The sequence below is a fragment of the Salvelinus fontinalis genome, chromosome 15 (genome assembly GCF_029448725.1).
Source record: "Salvelinus fontinalis isolate EN_2023a chromosome 15, ASM2944872v1, whole genome shotgun sequence".
NCBI classification, from domain to species: Eukaryota; Metazoa; Chordata; class Actinopteri; order Salmoniformes; family Salmonidae; genus Salvelinus; species Salvelinus fontinalis.
In genome coordinates, this window is record NC_074679.1 from 39,358,421 (window position 1) to 39,386,056 (window position 27,636).

General features: G+C 41.1%; 1 protein-coding gene and 1 pseudogene across 7 annotated transcripts; one reads left to right on the top strand and one right to left on the bottom strand.

Moving 5' to 3' along the window:
• Positions 1–16,484, bottom strand: LOC129811965 (sodium-dependent multivitamin transporter-like). 7 transcript variants are annotated; one of them, XR_008752961.1, is made up of 17 exons: positions 10,621–12,297; positions 9,931–10,436; positions 9,643–9,708; positions 9,474–9,525; positions 9,011–9,078; positions 8,597–8,751; positions 8,296–8,436; positions 8,041–8,170; positions 7,695–7,783; positions 7,439–7,551; positions 7,067–7,137; positions 6,879–6,965; positions 6,506–6,699; positions 4,743–4,849; positions 4,384–4,505; positions 2,158–2,268; positions 1–406 (listed from the first exon to the last, which is right to left on the bottom strand). XR_008752961.1 is itself a non-coding variant. In XM_055863780.1 (17 exons), exons 3-17 carry the CDS (start codon positions 10,276–10,278, stop codon positions 3,346–3,348), a joined length of 1,881 nt encoding a protein of 626 aa, XP_055719755.1. In that variant the 5' UTR covers positions 10,279–10,436; positions 10,621–10,704; positions 16,243–16,484; the 3' UTR covers positions 1–3,345. The 7 variants fall into 7 exon arrangements, 5 of the variants coding, with proteins under 5 accessions (XP_055719755.1, XP_055719756.1, XP_055719754.1 ...); XR_008752962.1 differs by having other exon boundaries at positions 1–409; XM_055863780.1 differs by adding an exon at positions 16,243–16,484 and having other exon boundaries at positions 1–3,483; positions 10,621–10,704.
• Positions 14,417–27,136, top strand: LOC129812119 (centromere protein O-like; annotated as a pseudogene).
• The last annotated feature ends 500 nt before the right edge of the window (positions 27,137–27,636 follow it).

Sequence of the window (27,636 nt, forward strand, 5' to 3'; positions counted from 1 at the left end):
TAAATTGTATGACAAGCGACAGTTTAATTATGAGTAAAGATATCTGGTACAAGCGTATACGGTCTCGTTCCTTCGGCTCATAGAGAACCTCCAGAAAAAGCCCAGATAACAGAATGCATAGACATTTTATACAACACAGAAAGTAGGTTGAGTCTGGAAGTTCTGGTCCTTTGGTTGGTTCTGGACAGGTTGTTGTCTTCTCAGATTGGTCCTGATGAGCTGGGCGTCATCCTTCTGAGTCTTATAGCAAAAGTTCTTTGTTATCAAATGTTCAGCTAAGCAGGAGATTTTGTGTGTGCGTAGTCAGCCCTCCGTCCTTGAGTATGTGTGTGTGTCTGCACCCTTTTCTTATCAGTGTTTAGGAATGTTCTGTGTCAGCCATCTGTCTCTGGGTGTGTGAGAAACCCTGCTGAGAAAGAAGTTAGTTATAACAATGTAATAGCAATATGCTTGTGTTATTTTAAATGGTATTTATTACAAATATAACCCAATACTACATCACGTGATTGAATATTAGCAACTGTTGGCCTGGGCGTCTGTGTGTGTGTGTGTGCTGGAAGTAACAGTTAGCCCCAGATAAGTGTGCTGGGAAACTGTGTTTAGCCTTGAGCGAGAACAGTGTGCTTTCTATGCAGGTGCAAGTGGCTCAAACAATGTTGCAGACCTGCCTGACCTCAGTCTCTGGGGTGTGGGAGCGTAATCTACACAGCAACAGCGCCGGACACCAAGGAGCGCCAAGAGGCTGGGACTAGCCTGAGCGCAGGCGATAGGCTGAGCAAGTTTAAACCACGCTCAGCCTCTAATGTGTTAGGCCAACAGACGGGTTGGAACTACGTCTATCACCGTATAAGAACAGCTGTTTACTTACATCCTGCCAGTTCTCTGTTCTATCCTGCGAGGTGATACAGAGAACACGTATATACGAAAATTGCATTTACCATTTATCGCTTGAGTTTAATAAAAATACTTAAAGTATATTCGGTGACTCAATCACATTTTGTCCTGATACCAGATTTGACGCAAATCCCTTATAAAGGTGATCAAGAACTCGATGGTCACTCTATGGAGATGGGAGAACCAATCAGCCTTTATGGTAGTGGGACTGGGAGACTTGTCAGGATTGAGGGAAAGATGAATGGAGCAAAGTACAGAGAGATCCTCGATGAAAACCTGCTCCAGAGCTCTCAGGAACTCAGACTGGGGTGAAGGTTCACCTTCCAACAGGACAACGACCATAAGCACACAGCAAAGACAACACAGGAGTGGCTTCAAGACAAGTCTCTGAATGTTTTTGAGTGGGCCAGCCAGAGCCCGGACTTGAACCCGATCAAACATCTCTGGAGAGACCTGAAAGTAGCAGCGCAGCAACGATCCCCATCCAACCTAACAGAGCTTGAGAGGATCTGCAGAGAACAGGAGAAACTCCTCAAATACAGGTGTGCCAAGCTTGTAGCATCATACCCAAGAAGACTCAAGGCTGTAATCGCTGACAAAGGTGCTTGAACAAAATACTGAGTAAAGGGTCTGAATACTTATGTAAATGTAATATTTCAGTGTTATTAATAATAAATTAGCAAACATTTCTAAAAACCTGTTTTTGCTATGTCATTATGGGGTAGTGTGTGTGGAATGATGAGGGGGAAAAATCGATTTAATCAATTTTAGATTAAGGTTGTAACCTTAGAACTCAAGGGATCTGAATACTTTCCGAAGGCACTGCAATTTCTATATTGTTTTTACTTATTTAGTTCATGTATCTTTCTGATAGTGACGCCAATCTAGAACCAGTTGTTAGCAATAAAATGGTTAGTGCATCCAAATTACAACATTAGTAAAAATGGTTTAATATTATTATAAGGGTAGGAAACCATCTAACGGAAATAATTTGGGCTAACTATCCCTTCAACATTGTGTTTTGGCTCCACAATGAGGGTTGTTATTATACCAATGCTGTACTGTATAGGGTTGATGTAGCATTGTCCGCACATTTGTCTTGACTGAATTGCAGTTTTTATTGTGAGCTGTGGTGAGAAAGATTTCCAATGTTTATTACAAACTTTTAACAATTTCTGGCGATATCAATATAATTTCTTCCCTTGTTGTTTTTTTGTCCCCATGTTGTCTTTGTTTGGCCAGATATGTGATGATGTACCATACCTCCAAGAGGGCAGGCTTCCTCTCCCCCTCATTCATCTCTACCAACTTCATCACATCCGAGTCTCCTAATCACTGGATATTCAGGAACACTGCCTTTCCCTGCCAACTCAACTTTACACAAAAGAACGAATAGATAATTATACTGTTCCTAATAAAGAAATTATCAACAGCAGTAAAGGACTGTGAAAGCTGAAATACATTGAAATGTTTATTTAATGTTTTTTTCTAACAAACATCTCAGTAAAACTTTACAAAAAATATTTTCTGCTTCGACACAACAGGCCAACATGACAAAGTTGTTCACTGGAACACATTATTGAAAGAACAACTACTCAGTTCCACAAATAAAGATATTTTCTCATTGACAGCAGCATAGTGATATCAAAGATATAACTAACCCAAGATCGAACAGAGCCTGTAGTTTCCAATGGGAGCAAATTAATCATAGTGGGCAGGACAAGCAAGGAGGTGGGAAGAGCCAAGCACAAGCTAGTGAGATCCTATTGGCACGTTCTAGCATTAATTTTCATATTTCTGTTAGGGAATGCCTATTCTAAAGTGTGGGTGTGCAATAATAACTCAATTCACCCTTGCACTCCTAAACAACTTTTTTCAAACTTTGGCAAAGGGTAAAGTCTACAAAATGCAGTCCTCTCAGTTGGGTACAGATTGTAGTTTTAGAAACAGAAAACTGTATGGAGATAAAATGTTTGGTCGTTGAAAATTGGCAAAAATCGGCAAAAATCCTTCTTCTCCCACTGCCGCCCACTGGGTTTCCTCTTATCACCATATTTGGTAATGAGTGGAAACATAAACCGGATTTTTTGCATTTATACATCCGGTCCATTCAAATCTGAATTCCTCAGAACTAGATAATATGGCCTCGGGTTTATCTTTTTGATTTCCAGAATACGTAATACTCTACGTTCATTTGGTCTTGCCATGCGTCATGTACAATATACATTTACAGTACCAGTGCATTTTTTATCCAGTCACTTAAATTATAAACCTGAAGCTGGAGCAAAGCTTTAAAATAAGAGTCACTCCCGACAACACTTCTCCCCTCAGAGCATCATCTCCTCAAAAGAACAGGTCCTCTGTGAAAAACAGTGACATGAAATGGTGTGGACCATTTCACTGCCCCGTGGGCCACGACATAACATGAGGTTATGCAAGTGTCTCTGTGCATCACACAGTTGTCTCGTGTTCCATAACAGGTGTGGTGGAAGTGGGTAGAAAGTTCTGCCTCTCCTCTTCTTCTTCTGTGTAGACGGCCTGAACATTACTTTCCTTGTGTTGTGCAGGTGGACATTCCTGGATGATTGGCTACTCGTACAAAAACATACACCATAAACAACTCACCAAGAGATAATTCACGTTTAGATAAGATAATGGGTAATGTTAAGTACCCTTGATACAATAGCACATAGTGCCTTCAGAAAGTATTCATACCCCCTGAATTCAAAATGGATTAAATATGTTTTTTTTTCTCACCCATCTACACACAATACCCCATAATGACAAAGTGAAAACATGTTTTTAGAAATGTTTGCTAATTTATTGAAAATGTAAATACGGAAATATTCAATTTACATATGTATTCACACATTGAGTCAATACTGTAACAATAAAATGTGTAAAAAGTAAAGGGGTGTGAATACTTTCTGAAGGCACTGTAGCTTTGTTGAAATGTCTCACACAGACCCAAAACAATAGGACTTGAGTGTTGCTAGCCATAATGACAAAACAATATAACATATTTTAACTGAAGCCAGAGTTCAATCATTGACGAAAGTGGGTTTTCCACAATGGACTTTTAAACGTTTGTGTCTGCTGTACACACCTGCTGAAAGTGCAGTGTGGAAATCTTATTATCGGCAATGATTGAATTCCAGCCTACCTTGAATAAATAGCCCCCTCTGCTATAAATGCATCAGGGGAACCTTCAGGAAGCAAACATTGTGGAATGCTGCAGATAGAAACGTCATGAATAGAACTGACGTGATTCCTTATTATACACGTCAGACAAACATAACATATTTCTATCCGAACGTTCTATTATGTTGTGCCTGCTGAATGCAGCCCTGGGGACCAGACCTTGTCCAATAATTAATAAATACTTGTCTTTGTTGCAAAACGTTTTGTTGCTTTTTTTGATGTGGTTTCCACTAATGAACACAATCCTGAACTGTGAGTGTGATGAGCCCATGTGCTCTGTTGACTTACCCTGTGCCCCAGTGGGGTGGCGCAGCACAGATTCTGTTTGAGGTTTTCTGGTACGAAGAACAGCATGTTGCCCAACAGAGGATACAGAGTATCTGGGGTCACATCCTCCTCTTTCATTGGTCCTTAAATTAAAGATAACATCCAACCAATTAGATTAACTTGATTCCGAATCTATTGTGAAAATGTTTGGTCTAATTTACCAGACAGAGATTAAGTGTAGTCCCTGAGTAAAAGGCATGCTCAATGAAAAATCTCAATCTCCATTGCATGCTTTTTAGTCCAGGAGTAGGTTTAATATGTGTCTGGAAAACCAGCCCTGAGTGCATCTTCTATGGTAATGATCAAGAGCTCTCCCCTACCTGTGAGAAAGCTAACGATCAACCCTGTGATCACCACAGTGAAAGAGCTGAGAGCACTGTACCACATGAAGGATAAGGAGTAGAATCTCTGCAGACCCATTGGTTGGCTAAAGAACAGTTGAAAGACATACAGTTAATATACAATCACAAAATCTATTACAAATTTGCATCTACAGTGCCTTCAGAAAGTATTCATAACCCTTGACTTATTCCACATTTTGTTTTGTTTCTATGCTTGAAAATGTGGAGAGTGGTACTCAGTAATGTGTTGTATTGGATCTAAACATAACGCTTTGTCTTCAGGACAAAAAGTGAATTGCTTTGCCACATTTTTTGCAGTGTTACTTTAGTGCCTTATTGCAAACAGGATGCGTGTTCTGTATTGTCAATTAGGTTAGTTTTGTGGAGTAACTACAATGTTGTTGATCCATTCTCAGTTGTTTTCTCCTATCATCACAGCCATTAAACTCTGTTACTGTTTTAAAGTCACCATTGTCCTCATGGTGACATCCCTGAGCATGTTTTCTTTCACTCTGGCAACTGAGCTAGGAAGGATGCCTGTATCTTTGTAGTGACTGGGTGTATTGACACACCATCCAAAGTTGGAATTAATAACTTCACCATGTTCAAAGGGATATTCAATGCTTTTTTGTATTTTTACTCATCTACCAATAGGTACCCTTCTTTGCGAAGCATTGGAAAACCTCCCTGGTCCTTGTGGTTGAATCTGTGTTTGAAATTCACTGCCCGACTTACGGACCTTACATTCATTCATTAAAAAATCATGTTAATTAAGGATTGGACCCTTTTTTTTCTCCTTCTTCTTCCCCCGCCTAAAATGACATATCCAAATATAACTGCCTGTTGCTCAGGACCTGAAGGAAGGATATGCATACACTTGATACCATTTGAAAGGAAACACTTTGCAGTTTGTGGAATTGTTAAAATAATATAGGAGAATATAATACTGGTTTAAGATAATACAAAGAAAAAACATGCGTTTTTTTGTATCATCATTGTTGAAATGCACGAGAAAGGCCAATATATGACTTAGGAATCTAGGCGCAATTTTGATTTTGGCCACTAGATGGCAGCAGTGTATATTCAAAGTTTTAGACTGATCCAATGAACCATTGTATTTCTGTTCAAAATGTTGTATCAAGACTGCCCAAATGTGCCTAATTAGTTTATTAATAACTTTCTAGTTCATAATTGTGCACTCTCCTCAAACAATAGCATGGTATTCTTTCACTGTAATAGCTACTGTAAATTGGACAGTGCAGTTAGATGAACAAACATGTAAGCTTTCTGCTAATAACAGAAATGTCTATGTCCTGGGAAATGTTCTTGTTACTTACAACCTCATGCTAATTGCATTAGCTCAACCGTCCCGCGGGAGACCAACCGATCCTGTAGCGGTTTTAAACACTTATTGCACACTTATTATGTGACTTGTTAAGAGCACATTTCTACTCCTGAACTTATTTAGGCTTTCCATAACAAAGGGGTTGAATACTTGACTCCAAACATTTCAGCTTTTAATTTTTAATTCATTTGTAAAAATGTCTAAAAACATAATTCCATTTTGACATTATGGGGTATTGTGTAGGCCAGTGACAAAAAAAAACAAAAAAAACATTTAAATCTATGAGCAAACTAAATAGAATACTTTCAGATTATCTGATTATTAGTTGTTGTTTGCCTCTTATGACAGGTACATTTTATTTGTACAGAGTTTTTCATGATACACTCAAGACTCTTACCTGGATGTACTAGTAGGCACAGCAGTACTATTGAGTGCAGTCCCTATGGCTGTGGTGATGTTTCCTGAGAGTTGTACAGCAGTGCAGTTGAAATGAGACACAGCAGCAGAACCACCAGAGGTACGGGTTACGATGCTCCCGATGCCCACCCAGAAGGCCATCGCCAGGCCTGACCCCAAACCTGCCAGGGCACCCTGGAGAAACACAGTACATCAATCAATCAAATGTATTGATTGAGTCTTGACCTTTTTACATCAGCAGTTGTCACAAAGTGGTTTTAGAGTAACCCGGCGTGACGCTAAGTTTGATTCCCACAGGGATCACATTCACATACTAAAAATGTATGCCCTCACTATATACATTGAGTACTTACAGTAGAGTTAGCCCAAGGAAAGAACATCCCGAGACAGAAGATGCCAAGAAGAGGACCACCAACCATTCCAAAGATTTTGAAAACAGCCTTGAATTTAAATAAATACAAAAAATGTCAGAATCAGACATAATAGTTGAGTTTTAACTAAATACAGTAAGTTATTAAAATATATCAAATGTTGTCCTTACTTGCAAAACGGAATCACTCATCAAGTGGGTTAAATAGGCCATAGCCAGGCAAATCAGTCCATATGAACATGCTAGTTCAGAAACAGAAAAAGTAAATGTCCCTCTTTAATGTTGATATTATACAAGTGCTGTCTTAGAAAACATGCTGTCTTAGAAAACATCTCACAGATAAAGTGAGGAAAGCATGATGTAGAACTTACAAATAAGTTAAAAGACACACTGTCAACAGTGAGCAGGGCCCCGTTCAGAAACAACCTCTAGTCCCTACCCCATAGGCACTTGATCTGATCTACTGTACATGAAGTGGCTGGGTCCTAGGGGATAAGGTCTATGGGGTTGTTTCTGGACAGGGCCCAGGAGATCTCAACGTACCCAGTCCCTTGGAAAGCAGGGTGGCCCTTGCCTCTGTCATGGATGAGCAGTGTGGTTTGATCAGGTCCTCCAAGGTCACTGTGGCCAGAGAGTTAAAGGCTGACGAGATGGTGCTGTGGAGACAAACATTAAACTAAGTGTCAACACCAAAGCACTCTTCTGATCCTATGCTTCTGTTTGTTCTGGATGTCTAGGATGGGTTAATGTAAAGCCCTTTGTGACAAAGGGTGTTAAAAATATTGATTGATTGACATACCTGAGAGCTGCACTAAATAAGCAAGCTATAAACAGTCCAGACAGACCAGGTATATCCTGCAGCATGTCCATAACAAAGTATAACACCATCTGTGGATAGAGAACACATAATGGTTGGTGTACTGTAGGTAAGAGTGTGGCACTAGCTACACCAGGTTTGTGGGTTCAATTCTCACTGGAGATCACAGACACAAAAAATGTAGTGAGTGCCACTGTGCTATAGGTAATTTTGAATAAAAACATCTGCTGACTGCTAAATTGCATATTACTTAATCCACAAGCTATAATACTCTAATGACACACTCTAAAAAAGACCAAAATAATAACACACACACACTTCTACTGACCTCATTTTTTGATAAGTTGCCTATTTTGTGAAATTGGTCCTCCCCACAGTAACGTGCGAACATGACCAGCCCCATGACACAGCTCAGAGCTAGAGCTACCTGTAGAGAGGGAAACACCATGTAGCAAGACCTGCAGAATCACAATGCGTTAAAATAGGTCAGTATCCATACCATTACCATGGTATTACCACATGATTCCATGTGTATGCACTGTAATGTGGTGTTGTGTATGGAGTGTGGTACATGCAGTCTTACATGATGGCTTCCCTCTCGGTCTTGGAGCTGAGGTATCTCTGGACCTGGGCCTGGTTCACCCCGTACAGAGACAGCATCAGGAAGACCCCTCCCACCCCCAGGGTCCAGAACGTGTACCTCTCCGTAGGGTCAGGATTCAGGCTATAGAACAGACATGACAAGAGGGGGAACATAGAATTGGAATATTAGAACTGGAACTTTGGAATTGGAACATGGAATTTAAGACGTGCTTAAAATCAAACTTTAAACAGGATTGCCAGTCATCGCTTGAATACATGAAGATAGTAACCAGTTCACTCACTCTATGCCAGAGATACGGTTCCCTTCCCAGACCCTCCTCCAGACCTCTGCTAACCCTCCAGTCTGCTGGACCCCCACCACGATGACCGCCAGCTGGCCAGCAAACATCACTATGGTCTGGAAGACATCTGTCCAGATCACTGCCTTCAGGCCTCCCTGTCAGGACCAGGTACAACACAGAGGCACAGAGCCTATCATCGTATAGGCTTCAAGCTTATAATGGCTGATGTTACATCTAAAGATATAGAGAAAAAAGGACACTTTGCAATGACATTTCATAATGTCAACGTTAAACAAAAAGATTTTCATGAGTACATTTTATTTGTACTTTAGATTATGTAATATTTCCAGTTTATTTACCATTGTGTAATAACAGCTTATTTACAAACTCTGAAAATGACAAAGAACAACTTACCAGAGTAGTATACAGTGTACACACCAGTCCAGTGGCCAGTACTGCTCCCCATAGATCAAAGCCAGTAACTATAGGGAAGCATGGAACCAAATTAAGCAACCTTTACTCATTCATAATGTGCATTTTGCACAGTTCTAGATAACCTACTCATGGCACAAAACACAGTAACATGTCCGGTTTCCCAGACACAGATTAAGCCTAGTCCTGGAATAAAAAACTCTTTCAACTGAGAATGTCCCTTGATGCATTTAAGTCCTGGACAAAAAAGCTCTTTCAACTGAGAATGTCCAGTGTTGCATTTAAGCCCTGGAATAAAAAGCTCTTTCAAGTGAGAATGTCCCTTGATGCATTTAAGTCCTGGACTACGCTTAATCTGTTTCTTGGAGACAGCCATAACCCGCCATTAAAGTGTTAAAACTTATCACTGTCTTTAAATCCTAAAACCAAAGCCTAAATTACTGACCTGCATTGAGTGCTAGGGCCGGAGTGTACACACAAACACCCATATAGATGACCTGCAAGAGATAACAGTAGTCATATCAGCGGGAAAACTGATAATCTACAACATTTATAAATTATTTATTTTACTTGTTTTTGTTTTTATTATTGCATCTGGTATGTATGGACCTTACTGTCTGAAAGATGAAGGTAAGTGTTCCACAGATACGCACTGGTTTGCTAAAGCGCAGTTCCAGATACTGAAAAGAAACAATACTATCACTAAGTGATATACACATCAGTATATTCAGAATGTATTTACTCATTATTTATTTCCCTACCAGAAACCAAAACTATGTAAACTCCTTAGCAGGGTTTAAAAGCTAGGCCTATAAATTTCAACTGGTATTAGCCTACATATTTTAATTCCAAAGATTTCTCTCCATCTTGAGCTAAGTTTGCAAAGAGCCTACAGTATGTACCTGGTAAGCGCTGGTAAGATGCAGCCTGTAGAACACAGGAATGAAAACATGTGCTGGAATTAATAGGCCCAAGATGTAAGCACAGCCTATGAACCAGTACTGAGTGCCATGGGTATAGATCTCTGCCGGCACGCCCACTATAGCCACCGCTGACTGAAATGTAGCGATAAGTGACAGGGATACAGGAAGGCAGCTCATGCTCCGGTCCGCTAGCAGGAACTCCTGAGTGGTGCGCTGTCGACCCCCTGACAGGGCGTAATACAGCCCTATGCCCATGGATGCCACCAGCAAAAGGGCAAATATGACATAGTCGATAGTGGTGAAGTGCATTGTTCCCAAAGGATCCATCTTGGAGCCAGCGATCAGGATATGGCTACTGTGGCTAAATGGGATGGAGATGGACGTGGAGGGGACTCCAAGTAGGACGGCTCAGCGGCGTAAGGGGAGAGACTTTGCCCACACCCATCCGTAAGGAGATCCCAACAGCCTTGCAGATTTCAGATACACTGTAATAAAATATGGGGGGAAACGTTGATTAACTCGGAATGCCGCCTTTATTGGTAACTACCCACCTAACTACTCCTTTAAGAAAATAGAACTTGGTTTGAGTATGATGAATTAGGTCTACGTTATTGTTTGCCACAATAAATCTATATGAAAGCACAGTCATTTCAAGAAGCTTTCACATACCTCTCCTTCAGTCCAAGACATCCGCCTGGAAAAAACAATTTGACGAGCAGGATAAATTGCCTCCACAATCTTTCAGATCCCCATCTTTACGAAGGGCAAGTCAGAAGAGATTTTCCATTACTGCCATTGCATTGCAGTTGTCAGCTTAACTGCATTTCTAAACAATTAAAAAACTTTAAAAACGCTATTTGGAGAACAAAAACAAGAAAAAATTATCCCAGCCATTATCACCTAGACTGCCATAGGTTAATTCACCTCAGTTGAACTACAAACACATAGCCTATTAGCTATACAGCTGTAATGTTATAGCCCTGAAACGGCGGAAATATGAGAAATTATTCACACTGACATGTAGCATTAGCGCGGAAACAAATACGTAGGACATTTTTAGAGCTGTATTGATTGCATTTTAATGTATGCCTATAAGGAAGATGGGCCATGTGGAGATATTTAAGTTCTTTGTTTAACCCGGTTTCTCAGGGGACCACACATGGGGCCCCGACACCAAGTTTGGGCATCACTGTACTAAACCGTCTCCTCTGCATGCATTGCTGCCTCAACCTCACCAATGAGCACAACATGCCCACATCACTGTAGCCTACTTTCTGTAAAGTAAAGTTATGAGAATTTAGAGTCTTTTTTTCTCCCGCTGAGGTATGCGCCATTTAACGTTAGACATACTTCATCCTTCTAACGGATTAAGTAATACTAGCCAAAGCCCTTCAACGTTACTGCAATAGAAATATATGTTGGCAGCTAGCCACTGGATTGACCTACGGGGGTGAAGGTAGATTTAATTTATTCCCGGTATGGGAAGAATTACATATGTAATCCCGATTCATTCAATAGCATCTCTGTGGGCCTAGTCGTAAAGATCTGTCTTTTTTTTTAACGTATTACATTTTACCGTGGCATAAACACAACCAGTCATGATGTTATCTGATTGTCAAACAATCACTTCAAACGGCTCATTTACTAGGCTACCCGCGCACGTTCGACCACTCGCAACATATTTCCAGCCTCCAAACAGTGGTAAATGGAAATAGGCATGTTACACAAAACACCAAAAAGTGCAATGACATTTGGCCAGAATCTACTGCTGTACGCACGCGTCTCGGTGGCGGCACCTAATCTCTGCCTTGGAAAAATGTTAAATATCCTCGTCGAACCACATCGCATTTGGGTGCGTAGGCTATATCCGTTTTCAAGTCCAATTGCTCATTTTCATGCGGTAATGATAAAAAAATAGTGTAATAGCCTACATTTTTCTTTACATTCTGTTTAGTGATAGGCTCGTGTATTATTGGTACGGCGTACCCCAACTATTTATTTGACTGTGGTGCCGTACCAGAGTACTTTCACCCCTGCGTATCCTGTATATAAGCGACTATTTACCAGTTGTGCACTCATTCTCCGAGAGTCGGATATTGTTTGTTTTTGGAAATCTGTTGACACGACCGCTGTCGCGGGGCGGTTTTAAAATTGCCTCGTCCAGCATCTAGCAAAACACTTTCAGCAGCGTCTCTTGTTGCCTACTTCACCGACTGAGAGATGGGGTAGTTCGTTTCACGTCTGTGCTGCTAGAGCAGTGGTTCCCAAACCTTTTCGGTTAGTGTAAAACCAACTGAGTTTCGCTATGCCTGGAGTACCGTCTTCGTGTGCATTTTACCAGTAGGCCTATGGCACAGGTGTCAAACTCATTCCACGGGGGGCCGAGTGTCTGCGGGTTTTCGTTCCTCCCTTATACTTGATTGATGAATTAACATCACTAATTAGTTAGGAACTCCCCACACCTGGTTGTCTAGGGCTTTATTGAAAGGAAAAAACAAAAACCTGCAGACACTAGGCCCTCCGTGGAATGAGTTTGACACCCCTGGCCTATGGTCTCATGAGTCTTCTAAGGTACCCTGTTGATAGGCCAAGTACTCAGAGGGTTGCTAGTACCCCTGGTTGGGAAACAATGCGCTAGAGGGCAATATTGTGCGCAATTTGGGGCGTTCCTGTATGTCGGCATTCCCCAAATCTACACGTTTGTGACACTTTTAAATGTGGGTCAAAGGGGAAATAAACCTGCTCTCAACGTCGTTACCTGAAATACGGAAAACAGTGCGCGACAGGCAGGGGCGAAGGACACGGTCTACCGGTGTCGCCACCGCTTACCGCTACCTGAGCAGATGGGAGGCTGGGGAGACAGCATACTAGCTTACTAGTTAGCTAGCACACGGTGTCCCGGCCAGCTGCGTACCGGAGAAAACTGTAACAGGCGGGTGCGAATGTCGCTCCTGCTTCCCGCTAGCACAGCAGACGAGAGGCTGGGGCGACACCGTGTGCTAGCTAACAAGTTGCTAGTTAGTTAGCACAGTGTCGCCCCCACCTGCATTGTACCGGACTAGCTGGCTTAGTTAGCACACAGTGTCCTTCACTCCCACCTGCTCTCGCTGTCGTTAACAGAAATGCGGGGACGAAGGACACTGTACGGCTAACTCGTTACCGCTGTCGCCCCCGCCCTCCTACTGCCATCCAACGTTATAGACATTAACGCCACCTACTGTACTGGAGCGCCTGTCGCCGTTCTTATTCTATGGTGTAATGGCGTTCGCAACAATTCGATCATGATAATAAGGATTTAAAAAAATGAAATAATGTGGGTAAAAATGAATAAAATATCATACCATCTATCAAAAAATCTAAATCAGGTCCCTACATGATCTCTGAAGACTCCTGTGAGGTGGAACATATCCTAGCTACAATAGTCCTTGCCATGAACTCTTGGAGCCACAAAAACTTATTGGCTGCAGATATGATGTTCATCTTCTTGGACATTTGTGCTCTACAATTAAATCACTGGCTATAAATGCCACAGAATCCTCTTTCTTCACAATGACTGTATCCAGATAAATCAATTGACTTAAAACACTAGCAACTGGTTGCAATGCATCCACCGCCATATCTTCAACACTTGTCTCTTGCCCCTTCAACTCTCTTCACCGCCTCCACATAGGAGATCCGGTGCACAGTCCTGATCCTTGACACCTTGACCTCCTTTAGCCTAACAGGGCACTCAAGGAAGTCCGGAGTATGAACCCCACCACATTTTCCATTCCCTGATTCTTCAATACCAAATCAAATTTTATTAGTCACATACACATGGTTAGCAGATGTTAATGCGAGTGTAGCGAAATGCTTGTGCTTCTAGTTCCGACAATGCAGTAATAACAACAAGTAATCTAACCTAACAATTCCACAACTACTACCTTATACACGCAAGTGTAAAGGGATAAAGAATATGTACATAAAGATATACTTGTCCCATCTGCAAACATTTGATACGTGACCATATCCTTTACAATTACCACACTGTAATGGTTTGGACAAATGCTCTCACCACACATTTCCAAGTTTCACATGTTCAGGTAGAGTCTCCTCAAACCACAATAATATTGATAGGCTTTTCTCCTTTGTTCTATTTACCATACGGGTCATAAAAAGTGCACTGACCACTTCTAGGATTTTCTGACTACGGTACTCATCGGTGGCTCCCGAGTGGAGCAGCGGTCTAAGGCACTGCATCTCAGTGCTAGAGTCGTCACTACAGACCCTGGTTTGATCCTGGGCTGTATCACAACCGGCTGTGATCGGGAGTCCCATAGGCCGGTGCACAATTGGCCCAGTGCCTTCCAGGTTTGTCTGGGGTAGGCTGTCATTGTAAATAAGAATTTGTTCTTAACTGACTTGCCTTGTTAAATAAAAGTTAAAAAAAATACAACGACACTCCAACTATAACTCCTTTGGCAGGCGCCCTACTCCGAAGAGGAATACAGGTACTTCTGACGTGTGCAATTTTGCCAGATCCATTGCACGTTTCTTCTGTTCTTCATCGACACACTTAACCAAAACAAGGCCGCTTCTAGTCACCTTTATTGAATCAACCTTTCCCGCTGCTTTCTTCACAGTCCTCAGTATTACAAATGGATTTCCCAAATGAACCCTCTTGTCCAGAAAACGCAGTCCAATAAGAAATGTATTATTGGACCGGTACTTTTCTTCTACTACAACTTTTGCTCATTTTGTTCCATTCTTTGATTTCACTATTTTTCATTCATTATCACACACTTCACTTGCCGCACTTTCAGATTCAAGCACAGTCGTCATTTCCCAAGATACACTCCCCCCCGCCTGATATATCTTTAAAAAAAATTACCAATATAGGGATAAAGAGTGGTTCCTGTAGATGCAGAAATACCCACATGCAGGAACGACCCGAATTACAAGCCGCAATTGCACCCTTCTCCGAGAGGGCGGAGTTAGCCTTTTGAAAGCCCTTGAACAAAGAGGTTCTAAACCATCAGGGAAAGCTTGCGAAACAGACCAGGGGTTTGAGAAGTCAATGAGGAAAGTAAAGCATTCTTCCTTAGTTGTTAATTTTCTCTAAATCTTAAATGTACAACCTAGCTTCGAGACAATGTTTTACGTAGTTTGACATGTTATTACTCCAACCATGTGAAAGTGACACTTACATTTTTCGTCAAAAACAACTTCATATGTGACTTTGTGTGACTTTGATTTGACGGCCTACACATGCGCAGTTCGGCGCGAAACGGCCGTTTGCCCCGATGACGTGTCTCTGCGCATGAGTTTAGCTAGCCTACATCGCCATGACATCGCCTACAAGTGTGATCGGGATTTGTATTGGAGAAGCACTTTTGCGGCTAAAAAGGTACATATATCGGGGACGCAGATGAACATAATGAACAAAAATCACTGTTCATGATTCCACTCGTTCGCAAAGAGTCAGGCGCGATTAGAAATCGGTCAGATAAAGAATATAAGCGTTCTGAGGTTTGTTTCATCAATACTCGGAGCAATATTTATATGTTGACCTGTAATTTATTTTCTTTGTGTACAAAATACATTTATTTTTTAGCAAATTCTTAAAAATGACCGAGATCCGGACCGGTGTATTCATACGTATTTACGGCCACGTACCATTGACTGTACATCTTACCTGTATAAAATGACAGTCACACTTCCAATCCAACACTTTTGTAAATCTATGTCCTGTCATCATGCATCGCGACAAGGTTGTATGCGTTGGAAACGTGGTTTACTTTGGACCAGGCATCATCTCCAAATCTGATGATAATTGTCCCATAAGCGAAAATCAATAGCCTCTCACAAACTTCAGAAATTCAAACTTTTTCTGAAGTTATCTAGAGATGGTTATCTGCAAAACGACACATGGGGATGACTCATCCACGTCTCCGTTGTTCAAGAATGTCACGTTTTGGTTTGTTAACAAACACCTAGAATATGATAAATTAGCATGTAAAAGGTACACCATAACTCATCACTTGTATCATTTAAATGTACCTCTTTGATCATAAGAATGTTTTAGTTCATTAAATGCAATCCTTTGTAAGCATTTGTTGTACATGATGATTATAGCGCTTTTCTCTTGCAATTACTCACGCCTAGAAGGTGGGCTGGGTCATCGACAGCACAGTGGACACTATATAATACCCATAAAACCTAGCGGGATTAGCGGGAAAACCCGGTAATGGTTCCAATCATTTTTCAATTTTAGAATACTTCATATACGGTCTGTGTTTCGTGTAGGCTTACCCTGGCGTGACGTTTTGATAGCCATGTAATTCTCTAGGACAAATTGAGTGTTCTCAATATATTCTCCTCAAATGCTAATTAGCAACAGAGAAGACTTCAGCAAGACTACGAATTCCTGCAGGGAGCTCCTCTTCTCTAATCACACTGTCAGCTATCATTCACCAGCGCGATCAGAGAGACGTTTGTGCTCAATCCATGAATGTGCGTCCCCTTTGTATGTCTTAGCTAGCCACTGACTACACTTTAGCTAGCTAGTTAGCAGAGCAGTAGATAAAAAAAAATGTTTTACTTAGACTAGATAAGTCTTTGTACAGTATGTCGACTTTGGTATTTAGTTCAAACCTTATGGCATTGTTCAATGAATGAGCATAAGAGCATTAAAAGGGGAGGAGACCACTAAAAGTCTGGCCATTTTGAGAAGTGCAGCTATAGTGAAGGGCGATTAACCAGTTTTGTCAGGGACAGCATGAGGGATAAAGTTTATCCTGTGTCGGTGAGTGTAGCTATTAAATTAGGTTTGAGCATCATAGCAATACAATGTTTCTACACATCTGTCAACATTGTTAAATAAAAGAGCCACTTAATCAATTATAGATTACCCAGATACCAGACTTCGATGAGTGATAACTCAGTTCTGGAATGTCATTGAAAATTAATCTAAAAATCTATTCACATTCAAAAAATTGACTTTTAGACATCCAGCCTGTATTGTAGTTTCATGACGAGACAAATCTTCAAAAAGGCACAGCATTTATTTATTCAGAGTGGTAAATGCATTCACACAGTCTTGATTTATAGAATCCTTCCCACAATATGATTGATGCCAAGTGATAAAATCCCAAGGTGTCAATTAAAAGTTTATGGAAAAACTGCATTTGTTCTCATGTGACAATGACAGTTTATTAATATTCTAAAACTAATGTCATCAATCAAATCAAACTATTTATATAGCACATTTCTTACAACAAATGCATTTCGCTACACTTGCAATAACATCTGCTAACCATGTGTATGTGACCAATAAAATTTGATTTGATTAGTCATTAGATGGTGTGTTGTCTGCATAGTGGGGCACAGATAACGAAGAGGAGGGCATCAAGGCATTCAATATGGCTACAAGGATGGATGTGGAGGAGTCAGGACTTTGGGTCACATGGTCTGGGATCCTGGGTGCCTCACCGGATGGTCTGATGGGCACCACAGCAGTGGTGAAGGCCAAGTGTCCATATGGTGCAAGGGACCTTACCATTGAAGAGGCAGTGAAGTTGAATGATTTTTATATCCAGGAGGAGGGAGGGTCTTACAGGCTCAGTGAAGACCATCCTTACTGGCACCAGGTCCAAGGGCAGCTCCACATCTCTGGAAGGGACACTTGCTTCATCCCCATCCAGCATGACAACCTTTGGCAGATTTATATTGCTGGATTAGAGTTTTTCAACTGCAACAGTGAACATCTGTAAATATCTTGTAAATAGTTTTTGCACAAGTCAGTTTCTATTCTTACCTTTATTTGAGGGTACACTGGATCAGTGTTCTAGTCACGCCTCCTGTCAGTACCTGTTTTCAGGGAAGGCTATGGTCCCAAAAATATTACACATAGTTCATACAGAAAAATTAGGCTCCCAGAATAGGTTCATAAGTTAAATCACAAAGGCTGGTCTGAGTGCATCTCCCCTGTTTCATTCAGTAAAACAATTCACATTGCATTTTATCGCAGAAATGTATATATGTGATGTGTAAATTATTTCTTACGCTCTTTGTTGTGTGGAGCTTCCTTTTTTTGGTAAATACAGGGCCATTTCTCTTTCCCAACGGAAAATGGCAACTGCAGACCCGAGCATTGTCACTCGGTTTCAGGTTCGCCCGTCTGAAAGCCCACCAAAAATAGTTACTTTTACTAGCTAGCCATGTTGATTACTGAAATGGTATATCTATATTTAAATACCATAACCCAACAACTTGACTACAGTAACAGTAAAATAGACTGGGCTTTGGTCTATCTGTAGATCTAAAGTCCTACTATGTGGATGGTACATTTCTGCTGGGATGGAGGAATTATCTGAAATGCTCAACTAGATAATCAGGACAGTTTATGGTACTATTTGCCAGAATAGGTGAAGCATTGCGATGAGTTACGCGACTGTACTTACTTCTGACTCAAATTCTCAAGAGGAAAGGTAAAATCCTCGGTCCTCCTCAGTGACCTCAAGGCTAACAGTGATAGGGGGATCGTCTGAAAGGGACTGATGTGCAGGGATGTAAACATAAGGATTTTAGGCTCTGGCCAGCAGACCACAATTTCTACATTCAGGTCTTCAATCGGTGGCATGCAATGTTTGCTGTGTCAGGCTAGTTTGGCATATTGTCTACTAGTCCAGACTGAAAAGTACTAGACTCGGGCTAGCTTAATTTCCATCCCTGCTGACATGTATAACTGAATTCACAGGTCATTTGATTAGTCATGTTTATGTTTTGTATGGGAAAACATTGAGCCCATAAATTCTTTGAGCGCTAGCTAGCCAGCCAGCTAGTTAATGTAAGTTCACCTTTCTTGTAGTCACTTTTCCATGTGATGAGATGCTAGCTAATGTTATCCCAGCAGAGCAGGAGTATTTATATAACGTTTAGCTACCTAGTTACTTAAGCTCATAGTTTGTGTAGTAAGGCTTTTCTCCAGAGCCCACGGACGGTGACATGCTAACTAGTCCACGAGGGCAGGGATATTTAACGTTAGCTAGTTAGCGCTAATTGCGAACGTTAGGCCCATTCGCCAAATATTTTTATAACTAAAACTACACAAATATATACAGTTGAAGTCGGAAATTTACATACACTTAGGTTGGAGTCATTAAAACTCGTTTTTCAACCACTCCACAAATGTCTTGTTAACAAACTATAGTTGTGGCAAGTCGGTTAGGACAGCTACTTTGTGCATGACACAAGTCATTTTTCCAACAATTGTTTACAGACAGATTATTTCACTGTATCACCATTCCAGTGGGTCAGAAGTTTACATACACTAAGTTGACTGTGTCTTTAAACAAATTGGAAAACCCCCGAAAATTATGTCATGGCTTTAGAAGCTCTGATAGGCTAATTGACATCATTTGAGTCAATTGGAGGTGTACCTGTGGATGTATTTCAAGGCCTACCTTCAAACTCAGTGCCTCTTTGCTTCACATCATGGGAAAATCAAAAGAAATCAGCCAAGACCTCAGGAAAAATAATTGTAGATCTCCACAAGTCTAGTTCATCCTTGGGAGCAATTTCCAAGCGCCTGAGGGTACCACGTTCATCTGTACGAACAATAGTACGCAAGTATAAACACCATGGGACCACGCAGCCGTCATACCGCTCAGGAAGGAGACGCGTTCTGTCTCCTAGAGATGAACGTACTTTGGTGTTAAAAGTGCAAATCTATCCCAGAACAACAGCAAAGGAACTTGTGAAGATGCTGGAGGAAACAGGTACAAAAGTATATATCCATAGTAAAACGAGTCCCATATCGACATAACCTGAAAGGCCGCTCAGCAAGGAAGAAGCCACTGCTCCAAAACTGCCATAAAAAAGCCAGACTACGGTTTGCAACTGCACATGGGGACAAAGATTGGAGAAATGTCCTCCGGTCTGATGAAACAAAAATATAACTGACCATAATGACCATCGTTATGTTTGGAGGAAAAAGGGGTAGGCTTGCAAGCTGATGAACACCATCCCAACCGTGAAGAACGGTGGTGGCAGCATCATGCTGTGGGGGTGCTTTGCTGCAGGAGGGACTGGTGCACTTCACAAAATAGATGGCATCATGAGGATGGAAAATTATGTGGATATATTGAAGGAACATCTCAAGACAGTCAGGAAGTTAAAAGCTTGGTCGCAAATGGGTCTTCCAAATGGACAATGACCCCAAGCATTCTTCCAAAGTTGTGGCAAAATGGCTTAAGGACAACAAAGTCAAGGTATTGGAGTGCCCATCACAAAGCCCTGACCTCAATCCTATAGAACATTTGTGGGAAGAACTGAAAAGGCGTGTGGGAGCAAGGAAGCCTACAAACCTGACTCAGTTACACCAGCACTGTCAGGAGGAATGGCCCAAAATTTACGCAACTTATTGTGGGAAACTTGTGAAAGGCTACCCGAAACGTTTGACCCAAGTTAAACAATTTAAAGGCAATGCTACCAAATACTAATTGAGTGTATGTAAACTTCTGACCCACTGGGAATGTGATGAAAGAAATAAAAAATTAAATAAATCATTCTCTCTACTATTATTCTGACATTTCACATTCTTAAAATACAGTGGTGATCCTAACCTACCTAAGACAGATCATTTTTACTAGGATTAAATGTTTGGAATTGTGGAAAACTGAGTTTAAATGTATTTGGCTAAGCTGTATGTAAACTTCCAACTTCAACTGTATATACCCCTTGACTTTTTCCACATTTTGTTGTGTTACAGCCTTTTCCCCTCATCAATCTACACACACACACACACACACACACACACACACACACACACACACACTACCCCATAATGACAAAGCAAAACCAGGTTGCGAAATGTTTGCAAATTTAGTTTAAAAAATATGGAAATATTACATTTACATAAGTATTCAGTCCCTTTACTCAGTACTTTGTTGAAGCAGCAATTACAGCCTCAACTCTTCTTGGATATGATGCTACAAACTTGGCACACCTGTATTTGGGGAGTTTCTCCCATTCTTCTCTGCAGATCCTCTCAAGCTCTGTCAGGTTGGATGGATTTCTCCAGAGAAGTTTGATTGGGTTCAAGTCCAGGCTCTGGCTGGGCCACTCAAAGACATTGAGACTTGTCCCAAAGCCACTCCTGCATTGTCTTGGCTGTGTGCTTAGGGTTATTGTCTGAGGTCCTCAGCACTCTGGAGCAGATTTTCATCAAGAAACTTTCTGTACTTTGCTCCATTCATCTTTATGTAAACTTCCAACTTCAACTGTATATACCCCTTGACTTTTTCCACATTTTGTTGTGTTACAGCCTTTTCCCCTCATCAATCTACACACACACACACACACACACACACACACACACACACACACACACACACACACACACACACACACACACACTACCCCATAATGACAAAGCAAAACCAGGTTGCGAAATGTTTGCAAATTTAGTTTAAAAAATATGGAAATATTACATTTACATAAGTATTCAGTCCCTTTACTCAGTACTTTGTTGAAGCAGCAATTACAGCCTCAACTCTTCTTGGATATGATGCTACAAACTTGGCACACCTGTATTTGGGGAGTTTCTCCCATTCTTCTCTGCAGATCCTCTCAAGCTCTGTCAGGTTGGATGGATTTCTCCAGAGAAGTTTGATTGGGTTCAAGTCCAGGCTCTGGCTGGGCCACTCAAAGACATTGAGACTTGTCCCAAAGCCACTCCTGCATTGTCTTGGCTGTGTGCTTAGGGTTATTGTCTGAGGTCCTCAGCACTCTGGAGCAGATTTTCATCAAGAAACTTTCTGTACTTTGCTCCATTCATCTTTGCCTCAATCCTGACTAGTCTCCCAGTTCCTGCCGCTGATATAGTGTCCCAGTTCCTCCCTGTCCAGGGTCCTTCTCCCCCGATTGCTCAGTTTGGCTGGGCGGCTAGCTCTAGGAAGAGTCTTGAGGGTTACAAACTTCTTCCATTTAAAAATGATGGAGGCCACTGTGTTCTTGAAGACTTTCAATGCTGCAGAAATGCTTTGGTACTCTTCCCCTTATCTGTGCCTCGACACAATCCTGTCTCGGAGCTCTACAGACAATTCCTTTAACCTCATGGCTTGGTTTTTGCTCTGACATACACTGTCAACTGTGGGACCTTATATAGACAGGTGTGTACCTTTCCAAATCATGTCCAATCAATTGAATTTACCATAGTTTGACTCAAATCAAGTTATTTAAACATCTCAAGAATGATCAATGGAAACAGGATACACCTGAGCTCAATTTTGAGTTTCACAGCAAAGGGTCTGAATATGGACATTAATAATTATTTCTACTTCAATTTCAGAGCACTCTCTTCTGAGTGCCAGCGCGCAGAATAACTGATGGATTTATGAATGCTCAACACCTGTTGAATATGGCCAGTGTCTGTAAACGTTGGCAAAAAAAGCATAGTTAAATTGTTGCCAGCAGCACAGTTACAGTCACCAACGCAATGGATAACATGAACACAGCCTAACCAGCTCTGCTAGGGCAAGACAAATGGTCAGAATGAGGTGTTCTCTCATTTGTGTCTGGAAGTAGCTAGCCAACGTTAGCTTGGGTGCTTGACCACTGGATTGTATTTAACCTTTATTTAACCTTTTAGGCAAGTCAGTTAAGAACAAATTCTTATTTACAATGACAGCCTCTGAACAGTGGGTTAACTGCCTTGCTCAGGGGCAGAATTACAAATTTTTACCTTGTCAGCTCGGGGACTCGATCTAGCAACCTTTATGGTTACCGGCCCAACGCTCTAACCACTAGGTTACCTGCAACCCTACTCCTCGGCCAGAGCATCCAAGAGCAAAGCTCTCTGAATTTATGAACTGACAATCTGTCTCTGGCACTCCAGACTGAATTTACAAAGGCACCAGACATCGTAAAATGTGTAGTTAGTAATATGTTATGCTAACAAGCTAGTAAGAGATTGCATAAAAACAGCATCAACTTTCAGTAGACAGGCAAAGCACTAGTACGCTCAACTGAAACGATACCGTTCGTTTACAGTATACTAAAATTAACTAATAGTATTTAGTATATACTGATTAACTATGTAGTATACACCATGTTAGTATTGGTAGTCGAACGCACTGATTCTGTGTTAAATATTCGGTGGTACCACAGATAGAACAAGAGGCAGATATTTCAATGAATGTATAAATGTGAAGCATCCGCCTGGCGTTTCCACTCAATACCAAATATGGTAGTGAGAGGAACCCCACTGGCGGGCAGTGGGAGAAGATGGAACGAAATTGATTTTGGTCTACATTCTGCACATTTTCTCGTCGATGAAACATTTGATCTCAATACAGTTTTCTATTCCACAAACTACAATATGTTATGAACAGAGTGAACTACGGTTTGTATACTTTACCCTTTGAAATGTAAAAAAAAAAAAAATCGCGTTTAGGACTGCAAAGGCGAATCGTCTTATTGCACACGCGCACTTAACAGAAAAGGCGTTCCCTCACGGAAATATGCAGATGATGCTTGAACGCGCCAATAGGATCGCGCTAGCTCGTTGTTGGCTCTGCCCGCCTCCTTGCTTGTTCTGCCCACATTGGAAGAGACAGGCTGTTGTCTATCTTGGTTTAGTTATAAACATTTTTTTGTTGGTACTCAATTTAGCTTTGTTTTGATTTTCTTCCGGGTGCAGGAAATCTAGCCGCCAAATTGAAATTATCCAAGGCGTATTAATGTGTTAGCGTTAGATATCGCTAATGCACTTAATTTGTGTTTTTTATATTGCCATTCGCTTACGCATATCCAACAATGGCTGAATAAAAAATAAAAAAATAACGTTACCATAGCTAGCTAACGTGTTATCTCACACGGCGGACACAATGGACGAGCCGTGAAAAGGTAACGTTAGTTAGCTAGCCAAACCAGGAAGCTAACGTAACTGCGTGTGCATTATCAATAGTTTATACAGTTTTCATGTTTGAATACAGTTGTGTCAAATGTGCGTCATTTATCTTCCTAGTTTGTTATAAAAACGTTATTATATGCCTCGTTAAAAACAACTGGGAATTATTCAGTGCGTTTAAAACAACTGGAAACTCTGAAAAAACAAACTCCGACTGGGAAAAATCGATATGGTCATCCAACTCGGTGTTCTTTCTAGAGCTTCGGCCTTACGACCTGTTCTCAGTTTTGAACGCAGCATACCCTTCCACAGAGTTGTATTATTTTCCAGAGAACGCATAGAGCGCCGAGTTGATTATCCCTTTTATACCATGGCCATAATTTAACAAATGTACCACTAGAAATGTATTCAACATCCACTGAAGTAGTTAGTTGGCAAGTTTACTAGGGGTGTGTTCGTAAATTCACTCTGGCTATCTATTACGATTTCAGAGCACTCATACGAGTATGGCAGAGCGCAGAATAACTGATGAATTTACGAACACACTTGCTATTATTAAAATCGAATTTAGCAATGCCAATAATGTTTTTAATTTGACTTTTGCTTTCAAAAGCAGCTCAAACATAGAACATGTAAGCACTATAGCCATTGAATTCTACTTGCAGATATACTGTGCGTTTATAGGGAAATAATGCATGCGCTAGAATGCCCTTCAAACCAATCAGAAACGAGTATTCAACAATGCCATGGTATAAAATGTATTATCCAAATCTTTTATTTCCACAGATGTTTTGGGGTACTTGAATATATTGGAAATGGAAGCGAACAACTTGGCAGTGAAGCAGCAGGAATTCCGGCAGATTAGTCGCGAGGAAGAGCTGAATGCAACACTACAGGAACTCCTCACTAAAAGACCAGTTAAAAGTTTAAATAAAAGCAAATACACTAAATAAGTTAGCTAGTTAATTTTCTGAGATCAATTATACGGATGTCACATTACCTATCAGTTGTGGTCTGAATCAATGGATGCTTATATAGCAGATGGGCATCTGTGAAACTCACTCCACAGACTGAAGTGTCCCCACTTGACCCTTCAGGAGGGCGGTCACGTGTGTTTGCGAGGCAGAGGTCCTGAATTCGACCCTCGGTATGAACTGAATCGGGGGAAGCGGTAGTCGCTAAGAAAGCAGTGTGACGTCCTTTAAACATACTATTATGTGGAGGTGTTAAAGAATGTTTAAAATTTTGCAAACCTGTTTGATGCTACTTAAAACCAAGGTTAACATAGACGGTGCAGCAGATGTATCTGAGAAGTCAATGTGTGGTTGTAGGCTGCTGCTTAGAGCTCTTACAGTAGTTCAACATTATGTATTTCTTTCTAGTCCCTCCAGAAGCTGAGAACTCTACTGGACAAAACAGGTGTTCCATGTGAGAGGGATGAGGATGACCTGGAGGATGGCTCAGAGAACTCACGACTTCTGCTGTTGATGGCCAGACACACACACAACTGCAGGACCTGCTTCATGGTCACCACCTTATCGGTACTTATAATCCAAACTTGATCAACAATCTATTTGTGTGTGTGTGTGTTGTATATCGCTTCTTTAGTTTAGACCATTGGTTCCCAACTTGGCCTATCCACAGGGGGTACTTAAGACTTAGGTCGTCACTAGTTATCACAGCCACAGAGTCATGATTATGGTCACTAAACCCTGCTTATTTGTACAATTTATCTTCAAAAATCAAAATTAAACCTAACCTTAACCACACTGCTAACCTTATGCCTACCCTTAAATTAAGACCAAAAAAGCATTTTTGTTTTCATGAATTTTTACGATATAGCCAGTGACAACAAACGACTCATTACCATAGGCCTACTGGTAAAATGTACACGAGGGGGTACTTCAGGGCTACTCCAGGCATAGCAAAATTCAGTTGGTGGTACGGTAATTGAAAAGGATTGGGAATCACTGGTTTAGACATTATCACCAACCATCTATCCACACGTCTTTTGCCTTCGTTGTCTTTCTCAGGTGGGTATGATATAGGCGTCTACCTTGAGACATATAACCTGGAGATGAACCTGGAGTCTAATCTGAGAATTTGTCGCCACAACATCCCTCCATTCATCCCCCTGGAGAGGCTGGTCAAGCAGAGCAACATGCAGACAGACGTCAGGGCTTTCCTGTATACCCTCAGCCAATATCTCAATGCCTACGTTGGCCGCAAGCAGCAGCTGCACCTCTTCAAGGTATCAGAGTACCAGCCATCCACATTGATATCTGAAATAGAATATTCATGTTATTTGTCTTTTGCAGAACTAAAAATATGCGTTTGTCTGCTCAATGTAAGAGAGGTGTAATAGTCTTTGAATAATCTAGTATAAGAAACTTTTGTTGTGATAATGGCTGTATACAGTATGTTAGATCATGCTATTTGTTTTTCATGGCATTTTGCGATCCTTGCTCTGAAAGCTCCTATAGACAAAATGTATACACCATCGCTCAGACCAGTCTTCTCCCCCTTTTCCCTGTCTGCTTCCAGGAGCTTCATAGCTCTGTTCAGGTGATGGAGAGTAATACTCTCTATACTATACTGGTGCTGATGTTCACTATACCAGGAGAGAAAGCCGGGACTGCACTGTGTACATTGGAGTATGCCGACCACACACACGATGCCTGCCCAACCGGGTCAACATAGTCTGAAGGTAGAATTCATAAATACCATCTAGATACTTAATATTAAATTACCTTTTAAGGGTTGTTGTTGATACAACACAGGACAATATGTACTATGCTTTTCTGGAGGATGTTATCTTTAGCCATGTGCATGCCTGTTGCTTCTGTAAAATGATTGATACCTTGCTAGATGCGAGTGAAGCATTTCGCCACACTCGCATTAACATCTGCTAACCATGTGTATGTGACCAATAAAATTTGATTTGATGTGTGTGTGTAGACATCGCGCTGGCCAGTTCTCCACAATGGAAGAAGAACCACGCCCTACTCCTGGAGACCCCAGTACACACAGCCTTAGTGACCATTAAAAAGACCAGCAGTATCGCTTAGTCTGAAGACACAGTATGCTGTAAATATACTCCAGACTGAACCGTTGTTTATGTCAATGTATGAAGTTTATTTTACATTTGTTTTTTATATTAATTTATGTCAGTCACTATCTAGGCTAGTAATTGTCAGATACCTATACATGTACTGTATATATTGTTGTTTTAATCTAGTCTGACAACCCTGTTTGTAATATAATGACAATAATACAGTATGTTGTTAAACTAAACTGGCATAGTGTTGACTCATTTGACTGCATCAGTTAACTTAAGGCAGTGGTACTATTCCCCTGAGCGACCCCATATAGACCTCAGAGTAAACCTAATGGTCTACATTTACAGTCCTTCAAAAGTGTATAATTACTTCACAAAGTTTACTAGGAAACCGTGTACATGAAACAAGACGAGAAGATCAGGTTCCCCCCCTCCAAAATAATATAACTGCTTTTTTAACCTGACTTGAATGCAATACTACTTTCATAGGGTTGTTCTCCATTTGCTCACTTCAAGTGTTTTCAGAAAGGTGTTTATTTTTTGGGTTAGCTAATCCCTCTTGACATTGTTTGAGTCTCTGCTTCTCTCCTCTATAGCATGTTGTTGTTGGCTGGCCAGCTCCTTTTCAGAGATACAGTCAATAGTGGACATTTGCCTCAGTTTCATAATAGAAAACACCCCTGCCTTGCTGTCTCTCTCTGTACTTCACAGAGTGCACTGCCCCTGCCTGTGTCTC

Excerpts from the sequence above, each read along its gene's own strand:
- LOC129811965 (XM_055863780.1), bottom strand. The coding sequence starts at position 10,278 with ATGGATCCTTTGGGAACAATGCACTTCACCACTATCGACTATGTCATA. Across the intron at positions 8,171-8,295 it reads ACCGAGAGGGAAGCCATCAT|GTCTTGCTACATGGTGTTTC; the intron begins GTAAGACTGCAT and ends GTGATTCTGCAG. Across the intron at positions 4,850-6,505 it reads GTGCCTACTAGTACATCCAG|CCAACCAATGGGTCTGCAGA; the intron begins GTAAGAGTCTTG and ends ACTGTTCTTTAG.